Source organism: Fusarium falciforme, chromosome 5, assembly GCF_026873545.1.
Source record: "Fusarium falciforme chromosome 5, complete sequence".
NCBI classification, from domain to species: Eukaryota; Fungi; Ascomycota; class Sordariomycetes; order Hypocreales; family Nectriaceae; genus Fusarium; species Fusarium falciforme.
In genome coordinates this window covers 1,695,527-1,710,959 of record NC_070548.1, presented here as the reverse complement: position 1 = coordinate 1,710,959, position 15,433 = coordinate 1,695,527, and the positions used below count along the sequence as shown (strand labels likewise).

Sequence of the window (15,433 nt, the reverse complement as noted above, 5' to 3'; positions counted from 1 at the left end):
GAGGCATTGATTGATGAGCAGGAGAGGGGTGGCGGGTATCTTGGGACGGGAGTCGACCGAGGCCAAGGTACTTGTACATCTGGCCAAAGCTGCCTCCTCCTGTCTATCCTCCATAGGTACTATTGTTGTATGTTGGTTCTCTCATAATGAAATCCTCCCCCCATTTACTGCAAGCTGCACCAATCTGGTGGCCTAGATTCCAGAACTTCGCGGAGAAAACTGTGATATCACGGCCCGCCTTAAGCGCGGTCAGAAGAAGACAACCACCAAAAAAGCACCATCTCATACGCCCGCCCCTCCTCCCCTTCTTCACCGTCTCGGCGCAGCACCGTAATAATCCAGCCTGCATCCGTCGTTACTCGTCTCTCTTCCTCCACCGCAATTCTCTCTCTTCTCCTCGGCGCTGTACTCCATCAGCTACAGGGATGGTACAGGGAACAGCGTCTTTATCAATGCTCCCCGGCCCCGCGCCAACGCGCGAACGTTGATCGAGAACGAGTTGAACGACACGCCCCTCATCCATAATCCTAGTTACCGACTCAAACAGTTTGCCAAGAGGCCGCCGAGAGAGGCCAGACGGGATCCAATTAGATGTAGAGCCTATCTTGCCGTGAATAAACGAGCAGAGAGGCAGTACAGCAACTGCATATCTAGCCTGTCAATAGCCCAGCAAAGATGTGAGGAATGATGAAGATGACATGATGAGAGCTGACTTGAGCTCGGTTCGACTGAATTAGCAGCTCCGCAGATGGCAGCGAAGACCAGGCTGCCTCGATCGACGAACCCTGCCTAGAGGACCCTGCCCTGCTCAAGATCTGCCGGGATAAAGGGCAACGTGAGAATCGCTATCTATTCACCGCGTCTCACTCTCACATGCTTTTCAGGGTCAAGATTGACGACGTCTTACACGTCGTGTAGCCGTTTGCGCGCAATTCTGCTGTACAATGTCAGAGTCATTCCGATGCCGTGTCTGCTTCCGGGTGTCTATCATTCAGGATCATTCAATATGCTGTTTGTTCTCGGCGTGCACTTCTGTAACACCGGTGGCTCTGGACAGCGACGTCTCGCAGTGACACCCAGCATGGATATTGGTCCCCTTTGCTGATGACCCAGCCGAATGTTCCCGGGCTAGGAGCACACAAGGGCCCCCGATGGTGGGGCCGCACGGCGCGGCTGATAGGGCTCGGAGCCCGGTCGGCGGGTCCCTGGGCGGAGCCCGTTTGACGTCACTGTGGGCTCCGGACCGAAGCTGGGCGCGCATGGCGGTGGAAAGGGGACAGAGATTTGCAGGCAGACGGAGAAAGTAACGAACCAATTCAAGATTCCCCGTCTGTCGTGCCCAGTTGGTTGGGGGGGCAGCGGCAGCTGCATGCGTGGCTTGGCCGTTTCCACCGTCAATGGAGGGGAGGGCGTCTCGTCTCTGACGGTGACCGTATACTGTATGTAGTCGTCACTGGGTGCTTGACGGTGGATACTGTGCGATAGCAAATCCTTGCTTTCGTCTCCGCGGTTGGCGCATAGGGGGGCATCTGGCCCAGCGCGGAATGTCGTCTTGCAGTCCGTCCCTGTGGTTCGCGCCCAGCAAACCTGAGGTCCCTTGAGAAAGCCACGGCAGCAAGCCTCCTGCAAGCCCCCTTGTGTGAGGTCCCCTAGGTCCCCTGAAGGATTGCCCTGGACTGTGCGTCCTAGACTGAGAGATGGCTGAAACAGCCGCACTGATTGGAGAGTTCGTCAGCTCGAGAGCCTCAGGGTCCACACCTAGTCTTTGAATATCGTTGCCCTTAGAAGACGGTACAGTACCGTTCCGTATCTCTCGAGATGCGATTCAAGGAACCCGAGAGTCAGCATGGGCGATGATCCCATCAGTAATCCCCTGTCTGTGAGTACGTATCGTGTCGCAAACCTCTGACCTGTGCTTTGTTGTCCTGCCGTGCGGCCTCAACTCGCTTCTCGCCCAGCTCTGCTCGCATCACAGTCAGGCTGCGCCATTTACACCCAGTAAGCCGTCGAAAACGGGCGTTCCAAACACCTGGGTTCCTGGCCATGACGTCCAGGGGGTACGTTTCTGAGGGTTGCTGATGAGGTTGGCTAGTGCGGCGACGGCGTTTGTGAAAATAATGGGCCGCCCGTGCCGCCGAGAGGGACGGAATGTTTTGAGAGAGCGAGGTAGCCGGTACGAGAGTCATTGGTGATGCAACGTGTGGATGGCGAGTACCAACTACTGGGGCATGACCATGTGGCAGGTACCTTAATCGCCCAGCCCGCAAACGACACCGCCATCACGGCTAGTGGGAGGAAGGAAGGAAGGAAGGAAAGGCTTCAACCATGGATTGACGCACGCACATTGGAACCGTCCATCCACTCCATGGAGCACTATCCACAATAACCCATCCCTTACCTCATACCCCGAGAGTTTTACTACAGTACAGTACATTCACAATCTTTTCAGTGGAACCCGAATTGTGGATAAGGGGAGAAAAATATGGCTCGCCACGGTTCCATCAATGACTCGGATTGGAGATGATGCCCAAAACCTTAGCGACCAAGGCATGTACGTATCCGCGGCCCATCGCCGAGATGTCAACAGAACCGAGGCCAAGCAGGCAATCAAGATGACATGACGGATTGGATATCCACATTATCTGTCCCTTCTTGATGTACCCTCAGGAGTCTCATCAGCAACTCTTGTGGTCGAAGTTAAATCTATAAAACCCCAGATTTCTCCCACCGTTCTTGACGGTAGAATCCATCATTCTCCATCTCATCCCCAGATTCCATATCCGCCATCAGACACAATAGCTCGACCGCCGAGTCATTGCTTGATCTTTCTCTGTTTACACATATAACTCACAATCTCTCTGCGTTCTTCTGAGCGCGTGCCTGAGCAGGACTTACCAACATCACCTTTACACCCAAAATGTCTTCACAACAGACTCAGTTCTTCAAGGAGTCCCTCGCGGCTCAAGAGGTCCTCGCTGCAAAGCAGGAGATCGACTCTCCCCTCGAGTCTCCCGATTCCATCCCCAGCTCTCCCGAGCTTGCCTCCTCCAGCTCCAGCGACAGCATCGCGAGCCTCGGAACTCTCGCCTCTCCCCTTTCCCCTCCTGTCGACAAGCCCGTGGCCGACTCCTTCGTGTTCGCCTTTGACATTGATGGCGTCCTCGTTCGTGGCGGACGAGCTATCCCCGAGGCTATTCAGGCCATGAAGGTCCTGAACGGCGAGAACGAGTACGGTATTCAAGTGTAAGTCGCCATTCCCCTGCCCCTGCCAAAGCCACGATCCACCAACCCCGGATTTTTTCTGGGTCGGTGGTCCACATAAACAAGATCGTGACTTTTTTCCTGGGTGTTGAACTAGACACTAATGTACTCTTGACAGACCTCACATCTTCCTCACCAACGGTGGTGGCAAGACTGAAGAGGAGCGATGCGGCGACCTCTCTGGCCAGCTCAAGTGCGATATCAAGCCCGGCCAGTTCATCTGCGGCCACACCCCCATGCGGGAGATGGCTGAGAAGTACGGCACTGTCCTCGTCGTCGGTGGTGAGGGCGAGAAGTGCCGTCATGTTGCCGAGGGCTACGGCTTCAAGGACGTTGTCACCCCTGGCGACATCATCAAGCACAACTCTGCTACCACCCCCTTCCGCAAGCTCACCCCTGAGGAGCATGCCAACTCCCGTGAGCGTGACTTTGACGATGTTGTCATCGACGCCGTCTTTGTCTTTGCCGACTCTCGCGACTGGGCTGGCGATATCCAGATCATGCTTGATCTCGCCATGTCCAAGGGTGGCCGTCTCGGAACCCGCAGCGAGACCTTCGACGAGGGCCCCCCCTTCTACTTCTCCCACAATGACGTTGTCTGGTCCGCCGCTCACGAGCACGTCCGTCTCGGCATGGGCGCCCTCCGCCGCATGTTCGAGGTCACCTTCAAGGACCTCACTGGCGGCAACGGCCTCCTGCACACCCACGCCTTTGGCAAGCCCCAGGTTTCGACCTTTGAGTTTGCTTCCCGCCTGATGGGCCAGTGGCGAAACAACGAGCACGGCCTCGTTGCTCCTCCCGAGACTGTCTACTTTGTCGGTGACACCCCCGAGAGTGACATCCGCGGCACCAACGCTGTCAACGAGAAGGCCGACAACGACTGGTACAGCATCCTCGTCAAAACTGGTGTCTACGAGGAGGGTACCGAGCCTGCCTACAAGCCTCGCGTCACCGTCGACAACGTCCTTGACGCCGTGAACCACGGTATCAAGCGTGAGATGGAGAAGAAGAAGGCTATGGGCGCTTCTATCAAGTCCAACCTCCTGGCTGAGGCCACTGGCGCCACTGAGATCGCCGTGGACATGGACGGCATCACCATCTAAGCCGCCGCTGCTTTTCAAGAGCATATCTTCTTCAACATCTTTCCACAGTTTGGGACATCTTTACAGTTGCGTTTTTGGGGTTCGGAAATTTTCCTTTGTCAAAGCCGTGCGAAATGACGCTTTCTTTTTTTGATCCGCACAGCCATCTGCATTCACGACACTCTGCAGAGGCATCAGCGACGCGCGCAAATTCACTATCAAGTCTTTGCAAAGACTTTTTGAACAGAAGAAGCATAGACACATCGTCCGAGATAGATTGCTATGTTTTTCTAGATTTGTGAGGCTTTTCCTTTTGGGCCTTTTTAAGCTAGCTTCTCATGATGCACAACCCACCCTCTTATACCCTGATGAGCATCACATCAATCAGATAGAATACAGCAAAAAAGATAGAACAAAAAAAGCAGAAGCTTCTTACTTCAATTACTGGTTCATGATTGTGAATTTTTTTCAAGTCGCCAAGTCTCATGCAGTTTCCTCTAACGTTGCCCTCGAATGCTCCCAGTTCCAGAGCAGACTCGAGAAGTTGAACAAGATCTATCGACGATCAAGTCGACAGCGTATGAGTTGATCTGTGCGACCTAATCCTCCCTTTCTCATTCTCATTACTTGTCATATTATCTAAAAAGCCCACACAGCTCATCAAACACCGTCCCAAAAGTCCCTCACCTGGAAACGCCAATACTTGCCATGTCAACTCGATCATTTACTCATACTGGCCTCTTGACACTGTCCTCATAATACCGCATTTATCCCTGACACAATCCATGCAGATCGAAATCCACAATTGTGCTTCAAAAGGTAGTACAAGCTGGCGTCCGGGGATGTGAAGCTGTATGCAAGGCCAAGGATATACCTGCAACTTCGAGAGGTGATGGGTTCTCCCTCCTTCATGCTCCCCAGTTGACCACCCCGTCTCCACTACAAGGAGTCCTTATCTGTACGGGCTGCCTCGACATTATCCACCTGGTAACTTCGGCGGCTTACCCAGTACAGCATGAACCCCTACGTCAGCCCTGGAGGAGGAGCAGGCAGGCTGTGGCAGCTTACTCGTATGTAATTGCACATTGTATAGACTCACTCCCCGCCGCCCTCAGCCGTCTCTGCGCCCTGGCTTGCGCTCACATCACCGCCCTCCTCTTTGAAAGTGAAGCCTCCCCACTGCGAAGTTGCCGCCCAGCCAGCCGCCTCGACGACACCTTGCCTCTGGCCCCTCTGCTCCAGGGCCTCCTCGGCGCTGATGCCAAGTGTAAAGCCGCGGACATTCTCGCGATCGACCCGTAGCCAGCCTTTCCAGCTCGCAGTGACGTCTCCGGCGCCATGTCCTCCCACGACCACGGTACCCCACCACTCGCGCCCGGCGCTGGCCTGCGCTGTGTCGCTGTACAGTAGGACGCCCTCGGCTTCGGCTACCAGAGCTCGCAGCTGTTCTTGGGTACCTCGAGTCAGCCGTTGTACGTAAACATGTCGTGCGTGAGACGGGGAGCCGGTGAGGCGAGTGGCATCAAAGCGACCCTCAAGATCGATGACAAGGACGGCGTAGGAGTGAGGAGGGCCGATTAGGGTGGATATCAGTTTGTAGAGGAGCGGCAGATGGCGGCCAGAGATACTAATACCAGCAGCTTTTGTGGCTTGGAAGTGACGGGCGGCGATTTCGTCAAGTGGTTGTATATGCGTGAGTTTTTGAACATGAGATTGAGGTTGAGTCCGAGGCCGAGTGCCTGGTAGTGCTGGGTCCACGGCAAGTGTTGAACGCAGGGCATGGAGTATCTAGCAGGTATTTTAGCATCTTGTATTCATGGTGCGAGAGTAAATGTTGGAAGTAAAAGCATCAGCGCAAATGTATGTCGGCCATCAGTCTTGCGTGTACTCAAGCTGGATGTGATAAAGCAAACTCTTGAGGCAACTTGTGTACATGCGTGGCTCCAAGGTGCCTTCCTGGCTAGTATAGATTGAATGAGAGAAATGGTGTAGGTATGAAATGAACGAAAGAAAGAAAATATTTGAGCATGATACTAGATGAATGATTGTGAAGCGTGTTGATGATATGTTGGGGTTGGACGTGGATATCCAAAAAGGGCAAAGAGCTCAGGCCCGCCAACCTTCAAGTTCTTTAACTCACCTCTTCCAGACTCGCCTCTTCAACCTCACCCAACAGCCGCGCCCCGGTTACTGCCTCCATCTTAAGAGAGGCCAAAGATACCTCGTAAGAGAGGACGATCGTCTGATTATCAACTGCCGGCTAGAGCTCGTCTCAAGATGGGCTACCCTTGCCAGGTCTTCCACGCCTCTGAGCTGCCCGAGCGTGTCCAGACCGACCTCAAGGGCCGCAAGCGCAAGCTGGAGAGCGGCGTGCGCAACGTCGACCTCACCGGATGCGAGCTCCTCGAGATGCTGCAGTACAAGTGCGAGATCAAGGAGCCCGTCAAGTGGGATAGCCCTGTGCAGTGCTATGCCGTCGATCGACTATTCCGGAAGTGAGTCTTTTGCCCCGCTGCTGCTGACTGGCTTCACGTGCTGTGGTGTCGAGCTCGTGCTTTTGAGTGATGCCGGGGTTTTCTGACTTGTTGATTGCGATAGATGCAAGGATCGAAAGGGAGCATTCATGGTTGAGACGACGGCGTGGGAGGGGAGAGATTATCCAGACGCCGGCAGCGCCAGTCAGAAAAATGACGACAAGAAGGACGGCAAGGACAAGACGCCTCCACAACATTACCAATGGTCGTCGAGTTGGCATTCGCCCGACTCAGCTCGGTAGTGAATTTCATCTATGGGTATTTATTATCATTGAGCTCATCAGCCGCTGTTTCATTGGCGAGTCTGGTGGTATGTCGTGCGAACCGGTAGGCTCCGTCACGACATCTCACCAACCTCCAGGACGATACGATACAACCATGGTTCCCGACACGCTTGCAATTGAGCAGAGGGAGAGAGGTGATTTATCTACGGATAAGTCTTGGTATCATGCGAGTTGTCGCATAAACCGCAAGTATTGAGTCATGGGTAACCCATTGAATGACGCATTGCCGGGACGACCTGGTCACCCTCGAACATTACCACTCTATGGACAAGCTCCTGGTACATATAGGAAGCTATGGATTGATCACCGTTCAGCTAGCCAGGCTTTTGGTTACTCAAGGGTTGGATCGCTGAACAATTTTGGATGAGCCGAGGATGGAGGGACCTTGTATGGCCTGAGGTTCGTCGAGATGCATGAGAGCATGCCCAGTCTACGCAGTGTAACAAACATCCCCCCTCACACGTCAATGGCACATCAAATAAATCAAAGCACATGTCGACTCGGTTGCCCTTGCCTATAGCTACAGATTGTCCGGCGACCGTTTAAGATGAAGCCTTGGTATTCTGCTGCTGCTCTCTACCCAGCTACACGACAAACGGAAAACGTTGACGAGGCTGTTTCCTCCTCGGTCTAAGTGCACACCATACTTATTGCCCCCTTCAGATGCCCTAGTTCGCTTTTCTCTAGTTGTCCTTCTGAGCGGCCCGCTCCTCCTCGCGCTTGATGTAGAAGTTGTCGCGGGCGTTGGTTCGGGGCACGTGGAAGCCGTACCTGCGTCGTCGTGGTCAGTCCCGTCCGTGTCAATCGTCCGTCGTTCGTGGTGTTCTTACCAGAAGAAGTTGGCCATGACGAAGCCAGTGCCTGTGACGATGCTAGTCAGCCCAGTTGCTCCCCACCAACCACATCACGCGAATTGTCAGCGCCCTCCGATCGTTCCTCCTCTTTCCCAAAAACAATTCGCAATTGATCCAATTCGACCGAGGGGCGGGGTAATTCGACGTACCGAGGGCGATGCTGAGGTCCAGGACGAGGTTTCGTCGGAGCATCTATGACAGTCAGTCCACGAAAAGCTCTACCAACCGGGGGGGTCGATTCGGCTCCTCTGGCCCGGGTAGCGCCGCGGCGCGCGATACCCAGCCATTGGGTCGAGGAAAACGTACACCGGTGATGGGTCGGACGGCCATTGTGACTGAGGTGGATTTGCGAAGCTGTTCGGGCGGCGGAGGGGAGAGTTTGGGGCGGATTGGCGGGAGTTTCGATGTGGTCGAGAGGTTGCAAGTTGATTCCGAGGATGGGCTGATGTTAATCGCGCTAAGCACCCGAGTCACGTGAACCTACCAAAGCAAGCACCCGGGAATGCCTCTTCGTTTCTCTTCGGCTGAACCCCGGCCAATGGCGTTTGCGGAAAAGAATCTCGCCCATCAAACGCCGCTCGACTCGACAAAACCCGTGAGAGCGACCAAGGGACTTGTTGGTTTGCAGATATCGACAGCTTCTGCGACCATGAGTCTCCGACTAGCCACCCGGCGGCTGGCGGTTTCAGGTACGGATCTTACTTATCTTGCCCTCAATGGGGTCAATTGGCCTTGATAATCCAGCTAACCACAAGCTTCAATCTATATAGCCAGGTCCGCGAACCCTGTATCAAGCACACCTACCCCCCTCTGGTCAGTCGGCGTCGGACCTTCGGTGCAGCGACGACACAAATGGGCCGCCAACATCTTCAAGGGATGGGGTAAGCCCAAGAACAAGGACGCCGCTTCCTCCTCCACCGCGGACCCCGTGACCTCGCAGCTCGACGACCCCAAGAGCCGTGAACAGTTCCTCGAGAAAAGCATGTACAGCGGCGTCGAGGACAACATCTTCCAAGACGAGATTGAGGCTCCCTCCAAGGGCCGCCCCGAGGCCGCCCCGGGAGGCGCCGAGGTCGAGCAAAAGACGAAGGAGAACATGGCCTTGATCGTGGACCCTGACCCGAGGAGCCGTATCCGCTGGCAGCGCAAGAAGGTGATCAAGATGGTGCAGAACAACGGCCGGCTGTCAAAGGAGGAGCGAATCAGGATGAACGAGCGGGAGCTCCTGCACAAGAGCGAGTTCATGGCCACCAGCGTCAAGAAACTCACCATGCTGGCCCGCCAGATCGCCGGCAAGCCCATCGACGAGGCAATCCTGCAGATGAAGTGGTCCAAGAAGAAGTTTGCGGCCGAGGTCCGGTACTACCTCGAGGAGGCTCGCGACCTGGCCATTGCCCAGCGCGGCATGGGACTCGGCAAGGTCAACGGCGAGACCCTTGCCAAGCCGTGCAAGATTCAGACGCAGAAGGGCAAGTGGCTCGAGGTTGAGGACCCCACGAGCATCTACATTGCTCAGTCGTGGGTTGGCCGGGGTCCTTGGCGAGGAAAGCGAATTGACTACAAGGGTCGAGGACGAATGGGAATTATCAGACACCCGAGCACAAGTACATTGCCCAATTCCGAAAATACCATCTCAAATTTATGCTGACTGACTCTCTAGGCTTCACGGTTTTGCTCAAGGAGGAGAAGACGAGGATACGACAACATGAGGAGCGCACTGCCAAGGAGCAGCGCAAGGGGCCTTGGGTACATCTGCCATCACGACCAGTATACGGACAACGGCCATACTATGCCTGGTAGACAGACTACGCTCAGTAGCTGGATGCTAAGGAGATCCATGGAAAACCGAGGTCTCGGCTACCGAGCCTTTCATGCAGTCTCTCATAAAAACGTGTAAGATACGATAGATATGTACAATGAATGGGATGTACACTTGTTGATATCAAACTGCATCCGAGCAGGCTCAAATGGCTCAAAGTTTAAACATTTGGATAGCATTTTTCTTCAATTCCCGCTCCCAAAGATAAAGTGATGGTATCCGATCCTTGAACAACCCGGTTCAACGCCATTTAATTTGAAGAAGATAGTCAGGAAGCAAGTATCCCCTGAGAAAACTTGCCAAACAAGAATTTTATACGGTTGCGCTGATCAGACCAAGGTTGTAGTCTCACGATCAGGACTCGTTGGTTTCCGTATCATGACCAGTCCCTTGCTGGGTATCAAAAATAACGCATCAAAGTGTCATGAGTGCTAAGTGGTTTCCGCGATTTCAGACCAAATTTCTGAACCTCCTATTCTCACACCATGGTTCGCGGCTTTTGTCGAGGAAGCATGTCCTCGTAGCGGTGGGACATCATCTCAAGGTCATAGCCATTCTTCTCAACGATGGATCCTTGATCGGCCGAGTTGTAGTTGGCACCACCGGCAGGCATTGGGTGGGAGATTGCCGTGTTTCCACGTGGCAGGTTGTTTCGCTGGTTTCGTCGTCGCCAGAGGAAGCACAACGCGATACCGAGGAGTGCAAGGACGCCAGCAGTAACTCCAACCCCAATGCCAATTTGCGCCGACTTGGACAATCCACCAGATCCAGACGACTCTTCATCCTTGTCGTCTTCATCGGAAGAATCAGAAGTAGCACCGGCACCGGCAGCTCCCTCGGTTGTCGAGGCCTTGTCGGTAGCTGAGGCGGAGGCGGAAGTAGAAGCGGAAGCAGAAGCAGAGTCCGTGGCAGAAGCAGCCTCAGTAGTCTATCAACCATATTAGTTTGATCCTGTTATCATAGCAAACTCGGCTCCTTACGGTAGACTCGGCTTCAGCGGAAGTCGAAGCAGGGGCAGACTCAGCGGCAGAAGAGGTCGTCTCTTCAGGTGCGGCTGATGAGGTTGGCGCGGCCGAGGATGAAGCAGCCTCAGTAGTGGTAGCAACTGCTTCACTAGTCGAAGCAGCAGCCTCAGATGTAGTCGCTGGGGCGGAAGAGGCTTCACTGCTAGCACCGGTAGCCGCAGGGAGGTTGACTAGCGGTAGGCCTTGGACATGTCAGTTGTTGCTAGGCAATAGCTGATAATACATGAGCTTACCCGCACAGAATCCACTGGCCAAGTTGCCAGTAATGTCGGTGTCTTGGACACCACATGGTCTGGCGCACTCAGCCATGCCTTTGGCAAATTCAGTGGATGCGCAAATGCATGTTGCCGTGTTATCTGGGCAGTTATAAGCAGCATTTGGTACTTTCAGAGTGTCAACACAATTCGTCTGCGCCAAATGATTAGTATGCGTGATTTGGTCGGGTCAAGAGGCTGGTCGTGTATAACCAGTAGCGCTTTGAGAACTCACAATACAGGCTGTAGAATCCTGAGCGTTAACGCCGAGTGTCTGAAGGGCGCCCAGCGCCACTAGGGTTGAAAGAGAAAAGCGCATCTCGACGGTATGTAATGAGGGCTATATCTCATTACTTGGGAATGTCGCGAGCGAACAATGTCGGAAGGACCGCAACCAAAGCCGGACGCTGAAGCGGTGGATAGGTCCGGGTCGAGATGTCGTCAACGAAGGTGGTGATGGGTACTACAACCACGACGAAGCGGTAATGTCGACTCCAAGTAGAAGAGGAAAGTGGCGGTAGAGGTCGCAGCCAGATCCCAGTAGGTTCGCGGAGGTGCGTCGGAAGCAAGGTCCTTGAAGTAGAAGGGGATAACGAGAGCTCGACAGTGTAACAAGGGGACGTGGTCTAACGTGGCACCCGATGCAGCAATGGAGGATCAGATGCAGGATGCCGAGGTTGAATACGAAGCTGAGGTTGCAGCTGGTGTGAAGGAATACGGCCGCAGTGGTGTAATCGGCCGAGCACACGAGAAAGTCAAAAAAGAAGTCGAACGAAGCGAAGGAAAGACGAGGAAAGCTGCGAAAGAATAGGTCGGTAAAGAGTCGAATGGAATGAATGACTGGAAGGTGAGAAAAGACGAAGTGATGTGGAACACTTGAAGGAGTGAAAGAGCCCCGAAAGAAGACGCGATCGTGAAAAGAGTAGACGAGGGCGGAAGCAGAAGAAGACCGTTCGATTGTTGTAGAACGGAAGAAGAAGAGAAGGTGGGCTCCAACGGGAACTTGTCTTGGGAGTGACGACAACGGCCAAGGGAGGGGGAGAAGAAAGAGAGATGAGATGAAGTGCCCGAGGAATGGAATGGGGAAAAAACGAGCTAGAGCCCCGGAAAGCAAAGAACGGGGGGTCAGGCGGGTGTAACAGGTAAATTACACTGAGGTAAACAAGAATGCAAGCGTCGTCGTCGTGGGGTGGGAGCTAGAGGATTGAAGAATGAACGAAGGAAGGGCCAGGACCTCGTCGTCCAGACAAGGGCGACCCAGCTGAATGGATGTGGATGTGGATGATGGGCGATGCATCGATGGATGGATGGATGCCCAGCTTGTTCAAGTCCCGCTCCAGGGGAGAGAAACATCCATTTGCATTGCACATTTGATCGCTCAAGCGCCTGCACACGAGGCCCAGCCCATCTCCGTCCATGAAAGGCGTTTTGTGAATGCGCCTTGTGGCTCCCCTCCCTCCCCTGGCCTCCATCCATGGACATGGATAACGGCCCTGGCCTGCTGCAACCGTCAGAGAACAGACCCCGACGTCACGAAAGCAGCTGGCGCCGTTGACATCCATCGACACGAGGAAAAGGGGGCCAACCAGCGCCCACCATCACGACAGAAAACTTCCATTCAGAGCTGCACGACGCTGCTAGCGGCGGGGTTCAATGGGACAGTTCCCCTGGCGGCGGCCGCTAAGCCAGGCACAGGGACAATAGCGAAAAAGGTCGGGTTTACCGCCCAACACCGTCTCCCGGAGCAGGTGGTCTCATTTGTTTCATCTGGCTCCCGATGGATGGGAGCGGATGTTTCCCAGATCTTTCTCTTGTGCTTCGCCGCATGCAACGACAATGCCTCCTAGGAGATGGCGATAAGCTTTAGTCTTGTGCCATTAACTCGAACAGCGCACTATGAACCCACTCATGCTCTCTCTTGCATTGACCATGATGCTTGCTCCTCGAGCGGTGCATGTGAGACGAACGGATCGGACCCAGGGCAATGCCCTCTGACAGCAGCAGTAGCGCAGCAAGCAGAGACCACCGTGCTGCACAGGCGAAACGCTCCAGCAAGACGCCATTTATGCAATCCACACAGGCCCAGTCTGACTGGTATTATTACGATGGGCATGCCAGTCCCTGGCTAGCCAGAGTGGTAATATCAACCCCAGCGTAGCCGCCCAGGATCTATCGCCTTGGCTTGGAGCCAGTGGTCCTCTGCACTGCCGCGCTCATCAAACGCTCGTCTGGAGAAGCACTGTGAGGAGACCTGGAATATGGCGCATACTGACAGTGTGCAGCGGCAGCCTGTCCAGACCCGGCAGAGCTGGGGGTGTCGTGTCGTGCCGGGCAGAGAGGCAGCCCTTGGCGACAGCCGCACTCCTTTGTCGCCGCGCGGTGGAGCGTCAAATCTCAATGCAGCTCTCACCCAATCTCCTTCATTCAGCTCTCTGACGAACGTCGTCTGACGGATCGCATACAGCCGCAGAAGCTCACAGGGGAGACCAGACAAAGGACGGCCATGGCGACGCAGGCGGTCAGGCCAAATCACGTCTCGGAGAGACAAGACGCCGCGCTGCGTGTGTCATGTTTGCAGCGGCCAGGGGTCAGATGTTCTAATTTTTCTTTGTGCCTTCTCTCCTTGCGCCGTCCAAACCACCACTGCGCCATCTGAATGGTCCTGTCGACTGTGGGACAATGGCTTGCATGTGGAGGGATCCGGATCGGCATCAGGGATCCATCACCCGTTGTCGCCCGGACTCGCCACGGCTATTGTTGAAGCTCGTTACGAGTCTTTGGCGATGTGACCATGCCAAACCTAGGCCGAGACTTGGGTGAGACGAGGAGCGTTGTTGAAGCTATAGAGAATAGCTGTGCGAACTGCTGGGATGAGCAAAGACGATTCCCTTCTGCATCTTCGTTTCATCTTTGCAGAACTCACGCCCAGGCCAGCCGCTGAACTGTCCTGCCTTAGCGTGAAACAATAGCATGCTGGTGGAGGAATGGGATGCAGTTCCCGGCGCCTGTTGGCCTCCCCCCTGGCTTCGCGCCCAGCCTGGCCGTTGAACGGCTTCAACCTTTGCGGCTTGATCAATAATAAGAGGCCTCGTGAGGCCGCGGCTAGACGAACCTTCTGGCCTGGTGGGCCTCAACCTGGTGATGTTTGTTTCCACGCTGCAGTAATTCGTGGTCGTGGAAAGTGGCCAACTCAAAGTCGTCTGCTGGGAGATCTGCTCTCTTGGCAACTGCTTCCGGCTTGAAACGACGTGGAGCCTTGGCACTGCCGGTCAACATCAGCATCAGCAGTTGTCAGTCGGCACCGCTCCATAATCCTTTCGTTTTTTAAATAGAAGTACGTGACGAATATCCGTATATCGCATCGCATCTAGAAGCGGTCAGCGAACAGGAGATTACGACCCAAGCTTTTACAGTGCTACCTCGTGCCGTTCATCGATCGTGAATACGGCCGTCCGTGCTCCCAATGGCATTCTGAGGGGAACATCGGCGGACGCCATACAACCCATCACCGGATGCTAAAGCATACGACACAGTTGCTTTGTTAGAACAAAGAACCTCCAGTTCGAGTACTGTAGTCGAGACTGCAGAGATACGAAGCTGCCAAGCTTTCGTCATTCTCTTTTCACTCACGGGCGACTTTTACGGAAGCCTGGGTTACAGCAAGGGAATTTCGAACACGAGGTGCCGATCCGAGGTCCCATCACGATGGAATGATGCACATGGAAGTCTGCTTTATCCTTCACAGGTTGTCGGGAAGAGGTAGGATTGGTCTGTTATCACTCGTGGTCAGCTATTGCGAATAAGGTGTGGAAAGCCAGGTTGTTGGTAAATCTAGGCTACGGATCTTGGCGTACTTACCTAGCCGAAGCTTTTAAGCTGCAAAGAGCGAGCTACGCAGGGCTGTTGTCATCATTTAACGAGTCCTGAGCTAGTAGATCCATCTGTTCAGATAAACCGGCCAAGGACATGTTTAATAGATCGTCCAGGTCAAGAGCCAAATTATTCTAAGAAAACTTCCATGTCGTTGCTTTGAGTTGCACGGCTCCAGTAGCCACCAATCGGGGCTTCGGGATTAGAGTGGCCCGAGTTAAGTAGTGACCTCCAGTTATCACCACCGGTCCTGCGATCAAATGTAGAGTTGACAGCCCATCCAGTCGGACCTCGTTTTGCTCGTATACAACGCCATCAGTATGGCAGGCTGCGACACATTTCTGAGCGGGAGAGGGAGAGAATCTAGAATTTCCATGGACCCTGGGTAGCCGTTTGCTATTCGACGCCTTGACGACGAAATGACCTCATTGTAGGCGCGCCTCTTCCGAT

The 15,433-nt window shown here is 54.3% G+C and overlaps 6 protein-coding genes across 6 annotated transcripts; 3 read left to right on the top strand and 3 right to left on the bottom strand.

Annotated features, from left to right (window-relative positions):
* Positions 1-2,917: 2,917 nt before the first annotated feature.
* Positions 2,918-4,364, top strand: NCS54_00675900 (Hypothetical protein; the record flags this gene model as incomplete). The annotated part of the gene is made up of 2 exons (XM_053152206.1): positions 2,918-3,243; positions 3,380-4,364. The coding sequence occupies 2 exons, from the start codon at positions 2,918-2,920 to the stop codon at positions 4,362-4,364; spliced, it is 1,311 nt and encodes a 436-aa protein (XP_053008181.1).
* A 1,074-nt stretch (positions 4,365-5,438) lies between these two features.
* Positions 5,439-6,543, bottom strand: NCS54_00675800 (Hypothetical protein; the record flags this gene model as incomplete). Its single annotated transcript, XM_053152205.1, has 2 exons — positions 5,439-6,131; positions 6,484-6,543. 2 exons carry the CDS (start codon positions 6,541-6,543, stop codon positions 5,439-5,441), a joined length of 753 nt encoding a protein of 250 aa, XP_053008180.1.
* Positions 6,544-6,620: 77 nt separating this feature from the next.
* On the top strand, positions 6,621-7,119 carry NCS54_00675700 (Hypothetical protein; the record flags this gene model as incomplete). Its single annotated transcript, XM_053152204.1, has 2 exons — positions 6,621-6,838; positions 6,942-7,119. 2 exons carry the CDS (start codon positions 6,621-6,623, stop codon positions 7,117-7,119), a joined length of 396 nt encoding a protein of 131 aa, XP_053008179.1.
* A 725-nt stretch (positions 7,120-7,844) lies between these two features.
* NCS54_00675600 (Cytochrome c oxidase subunit 9, mitochondrial) lies at positions 7,845-8,345 on the bottom strand (the record flags this gene model as incomplete). The annotated part of the gene is made up of 4 exons (XM_053152203.1): positions 7,845-7,932; positions 7,992-8,022; positions 8,165-8,207; positions 8,322-8,345. The coding sequence occupies 4 exons, from the start codon at positions 8,343-8,345 to the stop codon at positions 7,845-7,847; spliced, it is 186 nt and encodes a 61-aa protein (XP_053008178.1).
* A 211-nt stretch (positions 8,346-8,556) lies between these two features.
* NCS54_00675500 (Hypothetical protein) lies at positions 8,557-9,815 on the top strand (the record flags this gene model as incomplete). Its single annotated transcript, XM_053152202.1, has 3 exons — positions 8,557-8,704; positions 8,786-9,619; positions 9,676-9,815. Exons 1-3 carry the CDS (start codon positions 8,665-8,667, stop codon positions 9,813-9,815), a joined length of 1,014 nt encoding a protein of 337 aa, XP_053008177.1. The 5' UTR covers positions 8,557-8,664.
* A 497-nt stretch (positions 9,816-10,312) lies between these two features.
* On the bottom strand, positions 10,313-11,432 carry NCS54_00675400 (Hypothetical protein; the record flags this gene model as incomplete). The annotated part of the gene is made up of 4 exons (XM_053152201.1): positions 10,313-10,762; positions 10,815-11,041; positions 11,093-11,267; positions 11,349-11,432. 4 exons carry the CDS (start codon positions 11,430-11,432, stop codon positions 10,313-10,315), a joined length of 936 nt encoding a protein of 311 aa, XP_053008176.1.
* Between the last annotated feature and the right edge of the window lie 4,001 nt (positions 11,433-15,433).